The sequence below is a fragment of the Leucopleurus acutus genome (genome assembly GCF_964270905.1).
Source record: "Leucopleurus acutus genome assembly, chromosome: 3".
Taxonomy (NCBI): domain Eukaryota; kingdom Metazoa; phylum Chordata; class Mammalia; order Artiodactyla; family Delphinidae; genus Leucopleurus; species Leucopleurus acutus.
Window position 1 is genome coordinate 122,819,981 of NC_139145.1, and position 20,916 is coordinate 122,840,896.

The following is a 20,916-nucleotide window of genomic DNA, read 5'->3' on the forward strand; positions in this document are numbered from 1 at the left end:
GGCCCGTTAGCATCGCTTGCTCTGTCTAGCCTGGGGACCTCACAAGAGACATCAGCTGCAAGGCAGCAGTTACACAGCACAGTAAGCAGGCTTGAGGGCTCTGTTTACGTGTGCCCACAAGGTAGCACACCCTCAGATAGAAGTGGGGACAACTTCTGGCCTTTATGGCTCTGAACCTTGTGTCATAATAATTTGGTAAAATAAATAAACAAATATGGAGAAATATAACGATAAAGAGTAAAACTGACCGTAAAATGCATTTGAATATTCAAGTTAAAGTAGCATTTTAGATGCAAGTAGATTTAATCGTCTGGAGTCAGTGGGGAAAGCAGGCGTGACCCAAAAAGCAGAACAAAAACTAAATGTACAAGAAGAAAAAAAAAAGGACAGTTTAATACCAACTGGTGCCCATAAGCTACAACAGATATTAAACATCTAGTTCTTTGCTAAAGTTGGATCACAAAAGCATATTTTGGTTTGCACACCCTTGGAAGAAAACAAACTAGCCGTTGGGTCATTGCTAAGAAAAGGCATAAAGAGCCAGACAAGGTATCCAAGGACCTCACATCGCTCCCCAGGCTATAATCGCCTTGAAACACAGGAAAGTGAGTTCACAGGTCTCCCAGACATGAAATTAGGGGTTCTATGGAGTCACCCATGGGTGACAGCTGACACTAGGGATGAACTGCATGGAAACCTGGTGCAAAACAAGACAGAATACAGCAACAACAAAGAATGGTTTGGGGTTTGTATGTAAATATGTAATATAAGGGTACCTGAACTTTATAAAAACTTCTGGGGTCCACAGATCCGTTGTTTCCCCACTGACATGGGCACCAGTCTGTAGAAATAAATGAGTTACCAGTGCCTTTTCTCATCTTCTCCTTTCCCTCTCTGTATCTCTGCAAGACCTAGTCCTTGTAACAGGTAACAGCAGTCCATCCCTAAATGGCACTGTGAATGAATTAAGATTGCAGCAGTCATGATATGATGCCCATAGCTCCAGCCAAACCTCTCTATTTTTTATATTTGTGGAAAGGGTAAGACCACCTCCATTAGTAAAGAAAGAGCGATTGTCAACAAAGAGCCAATGTAACTATTTTATTGGCTCAAGCCAATGACTGTTAGATAAGTAAAATGGAAATCATTGTTTTGAAATAGAATAATGGGATTTTTAATTATTTTTTTATTTTTTATTTTTTTGCGGTACGCGGGCCTCTCACTGTTGTGGCCTCTCCCGTTGCGGAGCACAGGCTCCGCACGCGCAGGCTCAGCGGCCATGGCTCACGGGCCCAGCCGCTCCACGGCATGTGGGATCTTCCCGGACCAGGGCACGAACCCGTGTCCCCTGCATCGGCAGGCGGACTCTCAACCACTGTGCCACCAGGGAAGCCCCAATAATGGGATTTTTAGATGAAGTGCCTTATAAATAGTTCAACTCCATCATTTTGCAGATGAGGAAATTTCACAGCGACACACAACTAGTTAATGGCAAAGCCAGGAACAGAATTCAACTCAGTCAGTGCCTTTCTTGGGAGATTTGGAAAATATTCAGATAAAGAGACTGTTTGGGACTATAATGCATGAACTTGTGACACAGCTGAAGGAACTAGAGATTTTTAACCTAGAAAGGGGATAGTTCAGGTACATAATAACCACTTTCAAATACCTTAAGGACTGTCAAGTAGTAAAAGGTCTTGAACTTGTCCTGCTGGCCTGAGGAAACAAGGACAATTATGGGGAAGTTAGAGAAGACTTTAGCAGTTCACCATAATATAAAACCTTTTAAATGGTCAAAATTTGCCAAAATAATTCATTGGGAGATAGTAAGCTTTCTGTCACCTGAGGCAGTTCAGGAAAGACTGGAAGATAATGTAGTGTGTATGTTTTGTCCATGGAAATGGGTGGGGTAAGAGGTGTGGAGGAGAAAATTCAGGCATGAAAATCATTTGGATGGGGTGACCTTTAAGAGTATGTGATTCTTAACAACCTGGAATCAAATAAGGGTTTCATTCTTGCCTCCAAACTCAACAACGTACCTTCCCATCTGTTTGCAACAGTTTAAATTTTAATCTATTTCATATTTCAGGGTACTATGCCCTGAATATTTGATTTGAATGCTGTGGCAGAAGGTCACTCATATTCATTTATTTTCGTTTACTCTTATACACTTGCAGTGAGTCTTTTGAATCCATTATGCAAACATATGCAAATCATATGCAGATAGTGTATCCTCAGAAAAATGACAAAATCTTATGGCCTTAACTGAGCCATCAAACCTGTGTTTAAGAGGGAAAGTAATATGCCTTTTGAATGTCTCTGGGGCAGGAGACAATTTCCTGAGAGTGATATTTACATGACGTTGGAATTGGTTACTCAGAGGAGTCTTTGCCTCACATTCTTCACATTTATGTAGCACTTTGAGGTTAAGAAAGTATTTTCACGTAAATGATCCCATTGGATCCTCATAATTACCCTGCAATGTTGGCAAAACAGGAATTGGAATTCTTGTTTTATTATTCAGATGGGAAATAGACTCAGAAAAGTCAAATGACTTGCCCAGGTTTGCTCTGTTGGTAAATGATGGGTCTGAGGCTTCCAAGTAGATCTCTTTTCAGTCCAAGAACTCTTCCATGACACTGTGATGCGTGTCTTCTTCAAAGCAAGGTGGTTGCCATCAGTCTGGGTTTGCTTGGACGGCGTTTCGCCAAAAGCATCTTTGAAGGTGTTTTGTTGATGAGGATGGCGTTTTAAGGGTGACCAGAAAAGTCTAATTATTTGTAGTAGCCCTAGCACAGTGCCAACTACATAGTTTCTCTAACCACCCCCTGCTTTTTCGCATCTGCTTTGAAATCTCCAGATGAAGAACTTGCTTCACACCGTACACTCTTCAGCTTTTTCAGGAGGCAAAATCCTTTCTTAAACTATCAGGAGTAATAGCACAGTCTCTGCAGTGAGACTGTCTGGATCTGAAGCCCTAGTCTACCACCTTCTACTTGTGTGGTCTCGGAGAGGTCATTTATTCCTCTAAGCATCAGTTTCTACATCTATAAAATGGGGAAATAATAGCACCTCTTTGATAGAGTATATGATAAGGAGATATCTATAAAACAAAAGAAAACCTACTTAGACACGTAATATGTGCTCAATAAATGGTAGCTACTCTAATTATCATATTAGTAGTTGTAACACAGTAGTGGTAGTAGTATTATTCTCTCAAGGTATTGTGAACTCTGATGCTAAGAACTGGCTCTTGGAAATGGAATGGGAGGACAGTAATACCAAATATCTCCTATATGTCAAAGGACTGGAGAACAGACAATGTCTGAGGTAGCCAAATTCAGCCCAGTGAGGAATACATGAACTTTAACTTTCTTTAGTCACGACCATATCTTGCACCATAATGAGGGTAGGTGCAATCCTGTTTTGAAGGTATTTCTAAGAAAAAATAGAGCCAAGGCTGGCACCCTTAACTCTTCTCTCTCTTAGTCAGACTGCTCTGTATATGGAAGTGGCCTCTACTTCCCTGGGTCACCTTGGGAGGGAACAAGAGGGGATTCCACTCCAGCCGGTTTAGCAGGCCTGAAGCACGGGGTCAAGGGATGGATTTGTCCTCCTCCTGTACCAAGACCAGAAGTGGGTACTGTGAAGGTAGCCAAGGCAGCAGCTCCACACCCTTTCTGGGATGACCCTGCTCCCTCTTGCCCTAGTTCCCAGCTCCAGCAGGTGCCACTGCAGGGTACTTTCCCTCTGCCCGCCACAGAGTGCTCTGCCCTTCCAGCGTGCCCCAGCACCTCTCCTGGTCACTCACCTAGGCCAGCTAACAAGGTGGCCTCCTCCGTGAGGACAGACTTCTGCTCCCACAACCTCTCCGATGGGAAGGGACCAGAAGCTGTTGGAGCTGGCCAAACCGTTGAAGCTCACCTAGGGTCACTAGGAACCATGACCCCGAGAGTCCACGTGACCAGCGAAAAGGAACTGCGCAACTGATTCATGTTGGCCAGGAAATGCATTGGGCCATTCTGAGGCTGGGTGCTCAGCTATTTTGGGCAAGAATGGGTACTATGCAGAAAGGACTTCCCCTTTTTTGCAGCAAAAATCCACCAACTGCTGAGCCGTCAACAGCATTTCTTGTTCTCAGATTACCCTTCTGAGTACTCTCTGGCTGCCAGATTATCGAGGCCATCATAGCTTGATTTGATTTCACAGCTCCAGGCATTAGCTAACCCTACCAAGCTGGGTTGCCTCGGTCCTGTGATGGCTCCCCGTGTCGGCTGTTTCCTGTTAGCGGTGCTGATTTCTGCCAGCTGTAAAGTCGTCACCTCCTCAGATCCAATGTGCACTGAGGTGAGTCCAAACTATTTGTCTTTGTCCAGATTAAACCACCTGGAAATGTTGAGATTCAGCGTGCAGTCCTATCTGAGCCTTAAAAGGGCAACGAGGTGTGCAGGAGTTTTTCTTTACAGTGAAAAAGGAACCAAAAAGCTCAGGCGGGGAGATGATCTCAAAGGTTCATAGTAGGAAGAAGTGAGGGTTGTTTTCCTCTGCAAACAATTTCCCCCAAATAATCCCAGTTGGGACATAAGATGTCAACAGGGTCCCAGTGCAAAAGAGCAAACCTCCAAACCTGCTCCCTAGCATGGAGGAGCGTTTGTCCAACCTCCCAGCACATGGCCACTTCCCCAAAGAGTCCTGCTTCAGAAAAGTGAGATAAAGTAGAAGTGGTAGGAGAGGAAGCTTTTGATTTAATGGTTTGGCCCTTTTTCAGGTGAAATTCACTCCAGCTTGCCCACTCCTTCCTCTTGTCTTCCTTTCCTCATTCATTCTTCCTCTTCAGTTTCAGCAAAATTAACACATACTGTATATATGTTCATGTGACCACCATGAATTTATCAGGCCCTATCCTGAAAACAAGGGTTTGGTTTTGTTTTGAGTTCAGTAAATTTTTTACTGAAGTAAAATATACATACAGAAAAGCTCACCAGTCCTAAGTGTAGAGCTCAATGAGTTCTCACCAAGTGAACACATCCATGTGAGCCGCACACAGATCAAGAAACAGAACTTTCTCAGCACCTCAGAAGCCCTCTCATGTCTCCTCCCGGTCACTAGCCCCCAAGACCATCCAGTACTCTCGCTTATATCACCAAAAATTGACTTTGCCTCTTTTTGAATTTTGTGTACATGAGACCATACAGTGTGTACCCTTCTGTGTCTGGCTGCTTCCACTCCATATCAAACACGTGATATTTATATATGATGTTGTGTGCGGCCATCATGTGCTCCATTAATCACTGAATGGTATTCTGTTTTATTAGTGAAACTATTTATTTATACATTCTACTGTTAGTGGACATTTGCATTGTTTTCAATTTTTTGCCTATTATGAACGTTGCTGCTTTGGATATTCTTACCTAGGTCTTTAGTCAACAAATATTTATTAGATGTATAATAGGGAGTAGATGTATTTGGTCATAGGGTACACATATGTTTAACTTCAGTAAATATTGCCAAACAGTTTTTTGATGGGTTGGTACCCATTTATTCTCACCAGCAATGGCTATGAGTTCTGATTGCCCTACAGTCTCACTGACATTTGCTATTGTTTGTTTAAGAACATTAGCTCTTCTGATGGATAGCGGTATTTCACTGGGATTTTTAATTTTCCTGATAAATAATTAAATTGAGTATATTTATGTATCCTTGTGTGTGTTTGTGTGCGTGTGTGTGTGTGTAAGTGCCTATTTCAAGTCTTTGGCCCATTTTCTCTTATGCTGTCTGTATTTTGTTTTTTGTTTTTGTAGTGGTTCTTCATGTATTCTGGATACAGGTTCTTTATCACATTACAAATATATTCTCCCACTCTGTGGCTTGCCTTTTCACTCTCTTGACATTTTTTGATGAACAGAAACCTTTTATTGTAATATTGCTTGATTTACCATTGTTCCTTTGTTTATTTTCAGTGCATATCTGTTCTGTTTAAGAAATTTTTGCCGGGACTTCCCTGGTGGCGCAGTGGTTGAGGGTCCGCCTGCCAATGCAGGGGATGCGGGTTCGATCCCTGGTCCGGGAGGGTCCCACATGCCGGGGAGCAGCTGGGCCCTCGTGCCGCAGCTACTGAGCCTGTGCTCTAGACCCCGCGAGCCACAACTACTGAGCCCACGCGCGGCAACTGATGGGGCCCACCCGCCTGGAGCCCATGCTCCGCAACGGGAGAGACCACAGCAGTGAGAGGCCCACACACAGCAGCGGAGACTCAGCGCAGCCTAAATAAATAGATAGATAGATAGATAAATAACTTAAAAATAAAAAGAAGTTTTTGCCAACGCAAGGCCATGGAGATATTATCCTATGTTTTCTTCTGGAAGTTTTATCATTCGGTATTTATTTCTAAGTTTCACATGTACATTTACAGTCCATCTGGAATTGCTTTTTGCCTATGATGTGAGGTAAGAGTCAGGATGAATTTTTTAATAAAACTTTTTGTTTGAAAAAAATGTCAAACCTTGACAAATTCTAAAATATTCTAAAAATATTATAACAAACACTCGCAAATACTCCACACAGAACCTTCCATGATTAAATGCTCTGTGTGTATATTCATGTAGGTATGTGTATCATAAGTAACAAAATTAGATCTATGACCAGGTTTCTGGAGGCTGACCAATATGCAAAGAGTAGCTGGAATTCAGTGTTCTGTGATTTGCACTCAGGTAACATGTTAGATGTGCTCTTGAATAATTGCTTGGGAGTGTAGGCATGCCTCCTCATTTCAGATGGGCTCATCTTGACTATTCTGTCCCGTTAAAACCACGGCAGGAGACAGTCTTTTGGGTCTAGGTATGGGGAGAGTGTTTAAGTAGAGCTCTATTTTAAGAGAACTCCAAGTTCATGGACACAAGGGCTTCCCAATAGCTCTAGACGATGACAATGATGTTTTGATGATCCAGGGAAATGCTAACTTTTCTTGTGAGAGTGACGTACATTATTACCTCATTAATCCTCAGACTTGGTCTGCCAACAGGGGATATTATCCTCGATCTACAGCTGGGCAAAAAAGGAGGCTCAGAGAACACAGCTTGGTAGTTGAGAGCTGGAATTTGAACCTGGGCAGTCTGCCTCAAGACACACAGAAAAAGAACCACTTATAATTGGAGTGCCCCTTGCCTGGAGGAGTTAGACTGACAACCAAGTTTTAGGGCTGTGACCTCTTGGGAGTGTTTTGTTTTATTTTCAGAGAGTCATTATTACTCTGTGATTTGGCTCAGTCAAATTGCTATCTCTGGATAGAGGAATGATCACCGAGGGAGGGCTGGGGTTCAGTGTCCCAGACTCCTCGTGCCCGGCAGAGTTGGCTGCTGTGGGTACCAAGTGCAGAGGAGACATCCCAACAAGTGGGATTAGCACTTGCGTGAAACTCAGAGAATTTGAAATCAGAAAATGATCTCAGCACTTGTGAGGAGAGAAAATATTGTGGAATGGCAGGGGGTTAGAGATGCAGCAGAAAGAAGCAAAATAAGATCCTGATTGAAAAAATGCAAATGAATACCTGGAGGGAAAAGGGATTGCAGACAAAGATGTAGCACTTGGGAGTCCTGCTCTGTGTAAAGGCACAGCTCTGAGGCGGAGCTGGAGATGAAGTGACCGGCACAGGTCCCAGTGCAAACGCCCATGCTGTGGATTAGGGACGGGCATGGGGCAGTTGTCCTCAATACCAGCTGGCTTTGTCTCAGCCCTGCTGGCTGCCTAAGTTCACATCCAGAAGGGTCCTGTCTGCGATGGAATGGCCAAAGCAGAAGAATGAGAAAGTGACTTTGGAAACTGACCCTAGACTGAGGTCTAGCGATGAAGTCTGGGTCTGTAAGAAGTGGTCATGTGCGGCTCAGAGAAACCACAGGAGCTGCAAAAGTGGTGGTGGGTGTCTGCCTAGAAAAGCAACTGAACCCGTGGTCCTCACAGCTAGCCCAGCCCTGGGCAAAATGGCAGTGGCCACACAGTCAGGACCCAGTCAATCCTCTTTTACACCCTGTCCTTTCCTGCTCCGTTGTATTATCATTCTGCTGCCCGGGAATCCTGTGCTATGCTATCAGAACTCACCCCTAGAAAGTTTTGCTGTGAAAACTGACAGTGAATAAGATACAATCTCACCGATGTAGTTCTATGAACAATGTATAACCTGAATCAAATCATGAGGAAACATACAAACCCCAAAGGAGTAACATTCTGCAAACTATGAGCCTGGATTCTTAAAAAAAATTAATCAATGCCAGGAGAGACCAGGAAAGGCTGAAGAATCATTTCAGATTACAGGAGACAAAAGAGACACGGAAATGAGATGCAGTGATTGTACGGGAGTGTGGCTGTGAAAGCCGTGGCACAAGAGCCCAGAACAGTCTCTGAAATGTGTTTGGTTTTCAAATTTTCTTATGAGCTGCAGTTCTTGTCATTTGCGTCTTTCTTTAGGAATCAAGGGCAGATAGTTCATTGCAGTTTATGTAACTAGAGATTATTGAGTGTTACGACCCTGGCTCGTGGTGGTGGACTTCTCAGTACTCCCGGGAAGTGTCATGCACTGGTTCTTGGGTTTTCACTGGGTTGAAACTGAGCTATTCCTTTCCATTTGCTAGGCGCTCCCTCAGGCCACTGGCTTAGGAGAGCTAGTACTCCATTCCAACTTTGGGAATCACATTAATGCAGTGAAGTGCTTAGTAAAGCATACAATTTAGTTGTCACGGGCACATTGTATTCTGGAAAAGGAGGGAATTGCCAACGTCGAGTCTTTTGCTAACGGACCAGAATAGAGTGAGATGAATTGAGAAAATGCCCCCTTTGTCCACGTATATATGACATCAGCTATGCCAGTGGAGACCAGAAAAGAAAAATGTCTCCTCAAAGCTAATCCAGACCTTAGCAGCTGCACATACATCTTCTCTCTCGGTCTTCCATGTTCAGGGGGACCGAAGAGGGGTCTAGCAGCATGTGTTTTCCCCCACCAGTCAATCAAATATGTTTTAAATGCAAAGTGTGCATTTCAAGGGCATTATGTAGATTTGTGGCAGTGCCTGAAGGGCTTTGGGGCCACGAAACAATTATGGATTACAAGAAAATATAAATGTGGCAATTTCATCAGTGACTTTCCTAATATTGTCACAATAGAGAAGGAAACCAGTGATTTCCTGTAAATGAGCATGCTCACTGTACCTACAAAAAAGTGCCCAACTAATCAGAAGTTGGAGTGAATAAAGGAAAAAGCAGTTAAATTAGCAACACCTCTAAAGTGTCACACTTCAGAGCAAAGGCGGATGTGTGCCATCTTCTGTTTCTAACTAAGCAGACCTGTTTGCAACTCAGGATGAGGACAGCTGCTGATTTAGACTTTCATGGGGCAGGTCTTTCCCAGTCCAGGGCAGTCTCAGTGGAGCATCTAGTGAGACCCCTGTGTGGCACAGAGAAAGCAGGGCCTGAAAGGTTGGATGAAATCACATGGAGCCTGAGATGAGCTGAGAGATGGCCTGTGGTTCTGGGATGTCTTTCTTCTTTGTATCCCCAAGTGTACTTTTCTTGGAGATCATTTCTTTCCTTCCCTGGAGCCTCCCCATGCAAAATATACCCCAACAGACCTTCATACCTGCCCCACGATCCTTTACCCTAAGGCATCATCCAGATAAATTATGAGCCCACAATTCTATAGGCTTCTAACTAACCCCTTCCCATTTTTACCTAGTTAGTCCAAGATCTATAACTTGAGTTTGCACTTCTAGCAAGCAGTAAACAACAGACGTCAGAACACTTGACTCTCCTGGGGACTCAGAATGAGGAAGTCCTGTGAATTTACGTGCAGGGCTGTGCCCAAATGTTAGGTCTGGTATCAGCAGCCTACAGTTCCAGAGATTTAAAACTCAGTCATTCTTCAAGATTACAAGACCTATGACCTAAGATCTGTGCCATGCTGCTAGTTCTTTTTAAAAGAGGTTGTATTAAGAAAATTTCTAAATATGTACAAAAGCACTTAGTTACAGGGAACCTTGCGTGCATCACTCCACATTCAACAACCATCAACGTTTTGCCTACTGATTTCCGCTATCCACTCCTTCCTTTCTTGCCAAAGTATTTTAAAGCAAATCCCAAGCATCATGTCATTTTGCCTCTAAATCCTTCAAAATGCAACTCAAAATAAGAACATTTCTCCTACATAACGGCAAGGTCATTATTATTAACAAAATTCACAGTTTCTTAGTATTCTCTAATATCCTGTCCTCATTCAAAGTTCCCTGATAAAATGTCTTTTCCCAAATGCTTTATTTGAATCAGCATCTAAAGAAGGGCTACTCTATGTCATATGATCCAGAAATCCCACTCCTGGGCATATATACAGACAAAACTCTAATTTGAAAAGACACCTGCACTCCAATATTCATTGCAGCACTATTTACAATAGCCAAGACATGGAAGCAACATAAATGTCCATCAACAGATGAATAGATAAAGAAGATGTAGTGTGTATATATATATATATATATATATATATATATATATATATAATGGAATACTACTCAGCCATAAAAAAGAATGAAATAATTCCATTTGCAGTAACATGGATGGACCCTAGAGATTATCATACTAAGTAGGTCTTAAAGAAGAAGACGAATACCATTGATTTCACTTATACATGGAATCTAGAATACACCACAAATGAACTTATTTACAAAACAGAAACAGACTCACAGACATAGAGAATAGACTTGTGGTTGCCAAGGACGTAGCGGTGAGGGAGGATTAGAGTGGGAGTTTGAGATTAGCCGATGCAAACTATTTTATATAAAACATAAATAACAAGGTCCTACTGTATAGCACAGGGAACTATATTCAATACCCTGTGATAAAACATAATGGAAAAGAATATGAAAAAGAATACATATATATAATATATATACACACATACATATATGTATAACTGAATCACTTTGATGTACACCAGAAACTAACATGACATTGTAAGTCAAGTATACTTCAATAAAATATTTAGAAAAGAAGGGCTATTCTATTATCTTTTGGTCATGTCTCTGAAGTAGCTTTTGTATCTGTCTCTTTTTATAAGCAGCCTCCTCTCTCATCTCACTCCCTTGCTCTCCACTTCCGCCAAACATCATTCACATGTTGATAAAACGAAGTCAGTCATGCTATGGAATGCTCCACCTTCTGCCTTTGGCTGACTGCTACCTTCTGGTGCTGTTTACCTGAAATCCCCCAAATCACGTATAGACTGAAAGTTAGGCCTAAAGTCTTGATTGGATTTAAGGTTAAATTTTTTTGGCAATACTTCATAGGTGGTGCTGTGTACTTCATACTGCATCACATCACAAAGAATGTAATATCTGATTGTATTCTTTTGTCGAAGCTAATCTAGAGTTGATTTGTTTGTTTCAAAGTGAAAGAAAACATTGCCATGCATCCAAAATCAAAACTATAAAATTGCGCTCAGGGAAGCCTTGTTTTCATCCCCGCTCCTCCATCTGGTTCCTTCCTTTCCCTTAAATATAACCAGTTTGCGGTTTTTCCCCACGGTTTCTTCTTGTAAATGTAGGAAAATACACACATATCTTCCTTACACAAAAGGTAGCATACTGTATACCATATACAATATACAATATATACTAATAGACGTTCTGCACCTTGCTTTTTTCACCTTACAATAAACCTGTATATCACTCCATTATCAGTTTATGGAGATCATGCTTATCCTTTTTTCAGCTACACAGGGTTCCATTCAGTGAATATGCCATATTTTGTTCAAGTGGTCCTATGTGGATGGATAATCTGATTATTGCCAATATTTTGCTATTGTAAAAAAATACTAAAATGAATAATGTTATACATGAGTCGTTTTGTGTTTTTCCAAGTATTATATTTGGTGAAGATTCCTAGAAGTAAGACTGCTGCTCAAAGGATAAAACATGTGATTCTGCTAGATAGTCAACCATATACCATATACCGTCTGATATTAATTTACATTGTTTCTCTCATCAGAAAGAAGCCAACAAGACATATAACTGTGAAAATTTAGGTCTCAGAGAGATACCTGACACTCTACCAAATACAACAGAATTTTTGGAATTCGGCTTTAACTTCTTGCCTGCAATTCAAAATATAACCTTCAGCAGACTCATAAATCTTATCTTCTTGGATTTGACCAGGTACGTATCTGAGCTCTTTGCGTGTGCTTGATGTTCTACTTAGGTCAAAACACAACTTGCATTCAAATTGTTTCCACGACCTTCTTTTGGGGCACAGGGACAACATGCTTATTCTGCATGTTTACCCTTTCCCATGAAATATTTTTATACAGGTTAAATATAATTTAAATAAGCACCAATCAATGGAGAGGAAAGTGGCTTGTTCTCAAACTAGATTGTGTCAGCAGTGCTGTTTATGAAGTTCTAAGGAATATCAATAACAAAACTGAAAATAAATCTCCTACTAAATCAGATGCCACATCATAGTATATTTTAACATAGTTGACTATTAATGGGTGTGACATTTTAAGAAAAAAATTAGAGGAAGAATACATGCCATCTACTAATTTTTTCGTGAAAGTTGGTAAAAAGGAGTTCCATTATTTGGTTTCAGAGGCAGAATTAGGATTCTAAATGCTGAACCAGTGCTTGTGAACCAGCAGGCAGAAGTATCATAAGAAAGTAAGGGAAGAGAGTGAAAGGGAAATGCAGCTGGGTGTGTGTGTGTGTGTGTGTGTGTGTGTGTGTGTGTGTGTGTGTAATGGGGGAAAGGGCTCCGTATGTGGATGAGGTCTGCACCCCTTGCAGCAGCTCTACTTATTCTACTTTGGTCCTTCAACTTAAGCTTCTACAGAGCAGGAGAGTATTCACATACATAGAACTGTACGTTCACATCTGCATAACCACCACTGGGAGGTAGGTATGGTACATACTGCCATCCCACTTGTTAGATGGGAAAACAGAGGTTCAAGGAGATTTTATGAGCTTGCTTAAGGTCACACGGGAAGGAAACTGGGACTCTGCTCTCCTGACTCCCAGTCCAGAGTCCCCCAAATAACCCTAGGCTACCTTCCAGCCAAGACTCCGTTAGATACAATTGAGAGAAAGCCTTGCCCTTTCAGATCTTTCTGTTACCTACCTAGTTTTGCCACAGAGAAATTTACTTTCCCTCTCCTTTATCATTTCTCATTTTCAGATGAGATGAGTTTGACCACATTTTTAAGAAGTGTTGGGCCAGGATAGCTTTTGTAGCTGAAGGGCTTTTAGTTTCCTCTACAGCTATTTTGAAAAAGTGATAAAAATAGGACCTCATACTTTCTAAAACCTCCTCCTCTGCTCCCCTCCCCACCTGTTATCTGGCTACACATGAGGCACTGTTTTTATTACTTAACACAGTCGTGGTGTCCTTAGCTTTACCAACTTGCTTTCTATCCCCTTTTCTCATTCTTCTGTCTTGCTTTTCAGATCTTCCTCTCTGGAATCATTTTTCTTTCTCCTAAAGCACCTCCTTAGACATTTCTTTAGTGAGTGTCTGTTAGCAGTCAACTCCCTCAGTTTTTGTTTTTCTGAAGATATCTTTATTTCACTCGGATTCTTGAAAGATAGCATTTTCTGGCGTATGATTCTAGGTGGACAGTTGTTTTTTTCTTGGCCCTTTGAGGCTATCATTCCAGTCTCCCACTGTTGCTGTTGGGAGGTCATCTATCTGTCTAGTTATTTTTCGCATGTTGGCAATCTGTCTTTTCTTCTCTGGACATTTCCAACAGCTTCGCTTTGTCCTTGGAATTCTGTAATATCACAGTGATGCACTGTGTCAGGCTCCTTGAATCTGAGATTGGCGTCTTTCATCAATTCTAAAATATTCTAGCCACTATCAATTTGAACTCCGGTTTGCCCCCATTCACTCCTGTATCTCCTTTGGATCTCTGGTGAGACTTATATTGCATCCTCTTATCTGTCCTTTATATATCTTAATCTCTCTTTCTTGTTTTCCAACTCTTTGTTTTTTGGACTACATTCTAGGTAATTTTCTCATATTTACTCCTAGTCCATTAATATCCTCTTCAGCTGTGTTTAATCTCCTGTATAAACTATCCATTGGCTTATAATTTCAATTATTAACTTCTCCCATTTCAATAAGTTTCACTGATTTTTCATTTTACAAATATATGAGATCAGTTTTAATATTTTTTCCTTCATCATACTTTTGGTTCTTGGTGTTACCTTTAAACATATCAAACATATGTTTGACGAAAGCATATTTATTATATGTTCTGATAATATTCAGTACATATCAGCTATCTAATATATTCTTTATATATCATATATATATATGATATATATATACATACACATTATCAGATATATCTGATAACTCTGGCATCTGCTACCTTTTAAAATCTGATTCTGTAGCACTTTTTTTTTTTGGCTGACTTAAGCTAATGTGTTTTCCTTATGTGTTTAGTGAATTTTATTTTGAGCTCACTTATCATGTGGAACTTTGTGTAAATCTTTGTTTAAAATGTTTTCCTGGAACTAGATAATACCAATGAATTATTAATATTTTCATGTGTGACAATGGCATCATGGCTATGGAAAATAAGCCTATTTTTTTGGAGATGCATACTGAAATATGTATGGACACCTAGGATTTGACATAAAATAATTTAGGAGAGAGAAGTAGGTATAGATGAAGCAGATATGGCAAAAATGTGAGAACTGTTGCATTTGTGTGAAAGATATATGGAAGTTCATCGTATTATTCTCTTTACTTTTATGTAAATTTGAAAGTTCTTCTTATAAAAAATTCAGTAAGTACATGACTCCAGAAAAGGTTTCTCTTTACTTCTGCTAGTTACCTACAGTCACTACCATCCTGCAACTGCTTTAAGCTAAATTTTCCACTTGGGTTTCTTTGGGGAAGTCCACAGAGGTAGCATAAATTCAGGCTACAGTTCTCATAGGTGGAAGCTTCTGGTTAAAGGATCTCAGAGGAGACTTTTCTTGTTGTTCTTGTTGTTGCTGTTCTACCCAGAACCAAGGCCAAGACAAAAGCACATCCTAAAAGTCTCCCTCTGTGAGTTTTCTTTTTTAAGTTCACCCACTGAAAGGATCCTTTGAGGGTCTTGGTAGTTTGCAGGTTTTGATAAGACCTCCTATCCTGTCCCCAAGTCTGTCTCCTGACACTGGTCCATGTGGCTCATTCACACCCAGGCTCTAGGCCACTAGGGATTGGCAAATATTGACAGATACGACAAAACTAGCTCCAGAACTCCCTTGGTTCTATGGATTCAAGCTTCCCTTTGACAATGCATTTCTAAGTAATTCCCTTACTGACCTTCAGGGGAGCTGTGTGTGTGTGTGTGTATAATCCAGTATTTTTAGGTGTAATATCAGGAAGGGTTTCTCTGAACCTCTAGTGTTCCATACTTCTATGGGGCATTTTCATATATACCATTTGAATCACAACCATTCTACAAAGTAATCATTGTTGCTATAATTTAGAGAAGAAAAAACTGAGGTTGAAAAAAGTTGTAACTTGCCCAGGATGACACAGATTCATACTTTACATAGCATATGTTATATATTATGTAGTATATAAGACATATTTTATATCACTTATAATAGTAAATAATAGTTTGATTTTGCCTACAATCAAACCACTAAACTGTTCCAAATACAAACCCCTGAGAGTTCAATCTAAAATATCTGGAAAAAAATTCTAAATCAGAGTGTTCAGATCTGAGGCTAGTCATTAACTCAACAGGCCATCCGTGGGTACTGAATAAAGTTTATTATGTTTTACTTTGAATAATAATGTACACTGTTTTTACTATACCCAAAAGATGGCTTTGTTACTATAGGTCACTGTGACAGAATTTTTTTCTTTTCCCTAATTAATTCTTATTAAATACTGTTATCTTTTTAAGGTGCCAGATTAACTGGGTACATGAAGATACTTTTCAAAACCATCATCAACTGAACACCATTGTGTTAACTGGAAATCCCCTGATATTCATGGCAGAAACATCACTTACCGGGCCCAAGTTGCTGAAGCATCTTTTCTTAACCCAAACAGGAATATCCAGTCTTGAGTTTATCCCAGTGCACAACCTGGAAAACTTGGAAAGTTTGCATCTTGGAAGCAACTGTATTTCCTCCATTAATCTCCCAGAAAACTTCCCAACACGGAATCTGAAAGTCCTGGATTTTCAGAATAATGCTATACACTACATCTCTAGTAAAGACATAAACGCTCTGGAACAGGCCACGAACCTAAGCCTTAACTTCAATGGCAATGACATTAAAGGCATTGAGCCTGGGGCTTTCGATTCAAAAATCTTTCAAAGTTTGAAATTTGGAGGGTCTCTCAACTTGTCTGTTATATTGAAAGGTCTACAGAACTCTACTATTCAGTCTCTTTGGCTGGGGACATTTGAGGACACTGATGACCAAGACCTCACTTCAGCCACATTTGAGGGACTTTGTGACATGGCTGTTGAGATCATCAACCTACAAAAGCACCATTTCGGTGGCTTCTCACCTTCTACATTTCGGTGCTTCACTCGACTCCAGGAGTTGGATCTGACGGCAACTCACTTGAAAGGATTACCCTCTGGAATTGAGGGTATGAACTCTCTCAAGAAATTAGTTCTCAATGCAAATAGTTTTGACCAGTTGTGTCAAATCAATGCTGCCAGTTTCCCATCCCTTACAGACCTCTCTGTCAAAGGCAACAGGAAGAAACTTGACCTCGGTGTCAGGTGTTTGGAAAACCTGGAAAATCTTCAGAAACTTGATTTAAGTCACAGTGATATTGAGGCTTCTGACTGTTGCAATCTGCAACTCAAAAACCTGCCCCACTTGCAGTACTTAAACCTGAGCTACAATGAGCCCCTTGGTCTCGAGGATCAGGCGTTCAAAGAATGTCCTTGGCTAGAACTACTGGATTTGGCCTTTACCCACCTGCGTGTTAAGCCTTCACAAAGTCCTTTCCAAAACCTCCGTCTCCTGCGGGTTCTGAATCTCTCTCACTGCCTCCTTGATACCAGCAATCGGCACCTTCTAGAAGGCCTGCTGGATCTCCGGCATCTGAATGTACAAGGGAATCACTTTCAAGATGGGAGCCTCTCAAAGACCAACCTACTTCAGACAGTGAGTAGCTTGGAGATTCTGATTTTATCCTCTTGTGAGCTCCTCTCCATAGACCAGCAAGCATTCCACGGCCTTGGGGAAATGAGCCACTTAGACTTAAGCCACAACAGCCTGACAGGCGATAGCATGGATGCTTTTAGCCCTCTTAAGGGGATCTACCTCAATCTGGCCGCCAATAACATTCGCATCATCCCATCCCATCTCCTCCCCGCCTTGTCTCAGCAGAGCACCATTAATTTAAGTCACAACCCCCTGGACTGCACTTGCTCAAATATCCATTTCATAACATGGTACAAAGAAAACCTGCATAAACTCGAGGGCTCGGAGGAGACCGTGTGTGCAGATCCCCCACCTTTAAGGGGAGTTAAGCTGTCTGATGTCAAACTGTCTTGTGGGATGACGGGTATGGGCATTTTCTTTCTTGTCGTATTTGCATTCCTGCTCATCGTTCTGCTCATATTTTCAGTTAAATTTCTTCTTAGGTGGAAATACCAGCACATTTAGTGCTGAAGATTTCTAGAGATAGAAAATAAAGATGTTTAGCAAAATTGCCCTCAGTAAAGGAACTGTTGTTTGTTAGTGACCAGACTTTTCAGATGGGTTCCTGGAGCTGGGTAGGGATTCCCTGTGCTTTGCTGAATCCCAGAACTAGTAAGTCTCCTGGGAAGGTAAACTGACTAGGGCCAGAGGGCCAGATGCAGCTGTGAGAGACACAGAGCCTTTTCCTCACATGGAAGGTGGCTAGAAGTTGAGGAGGACCCATGGCAGGGAAGGGCCAGGAGAGTAACCTACTAGGACGCCATCACTTCCATTCATGAGCATCCTTTGAAGCACCTCCCACCTTGACCCTAAAAGGAGGTCATCAACTCCCACAGCTTGGCAGTGCCAAGGACCCCAGCTCCCCAGCTCTCTCCCCCACAGCTCGGGCATTGTGCTTGGGTCTGAGTTCTCAGTAATGTAGCCATTTGGGAAACAAGTTGGAGATAAAGTCTCAAAGCTTATTTTAAATGACAAAGAGAAAACAAAGAATTTAAAAGAAGAGGCTGAAAAATGAATCTTGCCATCAAATTGACTGCGTTAACCTCCTTAATCCTTACTTCTCCAAGGATTCTACAATGCCTCTGCAGTGCAAATAGCTCCAAGAAAAAAAAAAAAAAAAAAGACACCCCTGCCAGGATGCCCCTCCCCCAGGGTTTAGGAGTTTTGCACATTGGCCACCCTCACTTCAGAACCAAGGAGACTTTTTCTACCTACCTGGTGTTCTCGCTCTTATTATGTTACAGATCCTAACTTACAGGTGGGCTGCGGTCCAAACGCTCTTCTCATTTGAATGTCTGGTCCTTAGAAGCTTCTTTCTCACAGGAACGGTGAGATAAATGGTGGTTTGGTTCCCAGGCCGGCTCTCTAAAGCCTATTCACCGGGGATAGCAACTGAGATAGCACATTTACAATGAAAAACTAGTGGAGGAAAGAAAGCATCCCGGCACACTCACCACTGGGAACACAGTAAGCTGCCTTAGTGAGCAGTAGTTTCTGTTGAGGCTGTATTGCAAAGGGGGTATTGCAAAGATTATACCAGCAACAGAGAGGGGACAAAATCATTAAATGCAGATAGAGAACAGGGAAGCTGGCAGTGTAATGACTTAGGCCTTCTTCTCAAGGTCCAAAGGGTGACACCCATGCAGGGCTTGATCTTCTGAAATCTGCATTGGCAGACAAGAGAGTTGAGCTCTTGTACTCAGGTGTTGCATTTATAAGGCCTGGATTAAGCTGAATAACCCATTTTAGGCTAGAGATAGTAGCTTATAGTTATAAAATTCTGATTGGATACCAAAGTAAAAATTGATTAACAACCAATGAGAATTGATTAGCCCTTAGGTTGAGGGCATATTAGTGGAACAGAGTAGAAACTTGGGGACCAGCTCTTTACCTCTGTACCCCCAGGAAAAGCAGGAAAGACAAAGGAATAGTGAAGGAAAGCCATAAACCTTCACTGCAAATGCTTTGCCAGTCTTAGGGGATTTTTTCGTGTAATTGCTACACAGGAGCCTAAGTTTTCCCAGATGTTCTTGGTTAAGGACACAAGACGGGGGGCTAGGGTAAGGGGAGTGAGGCACTTGATTTGGGTGCAAAATTTAAGGGGGAACCAAAAAACTCAGTAATCAGGCAAAAAAGTTCCTTTTAAAACTTTAAATTAATGCAAAAAAATGTCCGTGATAAACATCAAAAGTTTTTAAACATAGCCAGGATCCACAACAGCACCACGCGGAACCATGTTAGAACCTGAGGCAAAAGGAAACTCACGAGTAGCCGTCCTGCCTTTGTTTAAAATTTTGGTACTTTTGTTCCTTGTGGATACTTTACATTAGTTTTGATATCTTGATGTTGCATTAAAATACTATTCTTCTTTGTTACTGAGTTTTTGGCGCCCAGGGTGGGTGCCTCACGCACCTCACCCTGTCCCTGCCTTGAGGACCGTTAAGAAGTGGGGCTTCCCAGCTAACCCAGGCAGCAGTTTACTGAAGGCCAATTAGCAGGCACATTACCTCAGTTTTACTCCAAAATGCCCCATCTCCTTCCCCTTTAGTTTCTGGAAACAGAAAGAAGTATTCAAGATTTTACACCTTGTTCCCTCATCCTCATCTAACTCCCAACTCCTGGGCTCAAAGCCAGGAGGGGTGGCAGAGATGAATGGGTACCAAAGCCCTCTGAGCGCTAGGCGGCCTGGGCCTGGTGAGAGAGGGCAAGCAGAACACACTCTACTAATGAAATGAAACATCACACAATCAGCTGCTTTAATTATCTTGAATACCAGCATCTGGGAGAACAGGTGGCTGGGAAGGGAGTTTTCTTCGGCTTTCCTGAGGGAGACTTAGTAAGGCAGTCATCTAAGGCTGTGTGTTAAAGGGAGAAAGAAAGTGCCTGGAAATATGAGGACATCATGACACACCCCTTCGGCCACCTTCATTCCTTCCCTAGGCCTAGGATGGCAGGGCATCACTCTGAGGAGGCCAGTCCGAGCCACTGCCGGGTTGTTATTGGCTCTGAGTCTAGCAGTGACCAAGGCCTTTTCCCCTGAGTTTTGGGCTCAGAAGGGACCTAATGCAGAAGTGGGCACAGCTGCCGTGGCCTGTGCCGAGCAGGTGCTCTTCTAGGAAGCTTCCTAACTGTTGCTACAGGAAAGGCCCCTCATTCTAGGGACCCTTCTGAAGGCAGGCAGCCGACCCTCCCAAGTCAGAGAGCACACCTCCCTCTGACTCGATGCCACCCATGTGGCCCACTCTCGTGGTGCAGGAAGCATTCACCTTGGGGAACTCAGGCAGGAACGTAGCAGGACACACAGTTACTTCGTTTTGTTGATTTTGTTCATTTGCTTGTAGCAAATTCGATGATCAGCTCTGGAAACTTTGGGAGATATTCCTGCTGGTGACCTGAAGATGCCAAAACCATGCTCACTGGTCCCTCCTTCCCTTTTCTTTTTCTCTTTCCTTTTTCTTTCTTTGCTGTTTCTTCCCTTCCTTCATTCCTTAACTCTTTCTCTCCCTCTTTACTTCCCTCCTTTCTTCCTTCCTTCAATCCTATCAGAGAGTATAGAAGTCCACACTCTTAGGGGAATCCAGTCTGGGACTTCCCTGGTGGCGTATTGGTTAAGAATCTGCCTGCCAATGCAGGAGACATGGGTTTGAGCCCTGGTCCGGGAAGATCCCACATGCCACGGAGCAACTAAGCCCGTGCGCCACAACTACTGAGC

General features: G+C 42.0%; 1 protein-coding gene across 1 annotated transcript; it reads left to right on the forward strand.

The window, feature by feature from the left end:
* Positions 1-4,257: 4,257 nt before the first annotated feature.
* On the forward strand, positions 4,258-17,669 carry CD180 (CD180 molecule; the record flags this gene model as incomplete). Its single annotated transcript, XM_082835300.1, has 3 exons — positions 4,258-4,347; positions 12,025-12,191; positions 15,941-17,669. 3 exons carry the CDS (start codon positions 4,258-4,260, stop codon positions 17,667-17,669), a joined length of 1,986 nt encoding a protein of 661 aa, XP_082691426.1.
* Between the last annotated feature and the right edge of the window lie 3,247 nt (positions 17,670-20,916).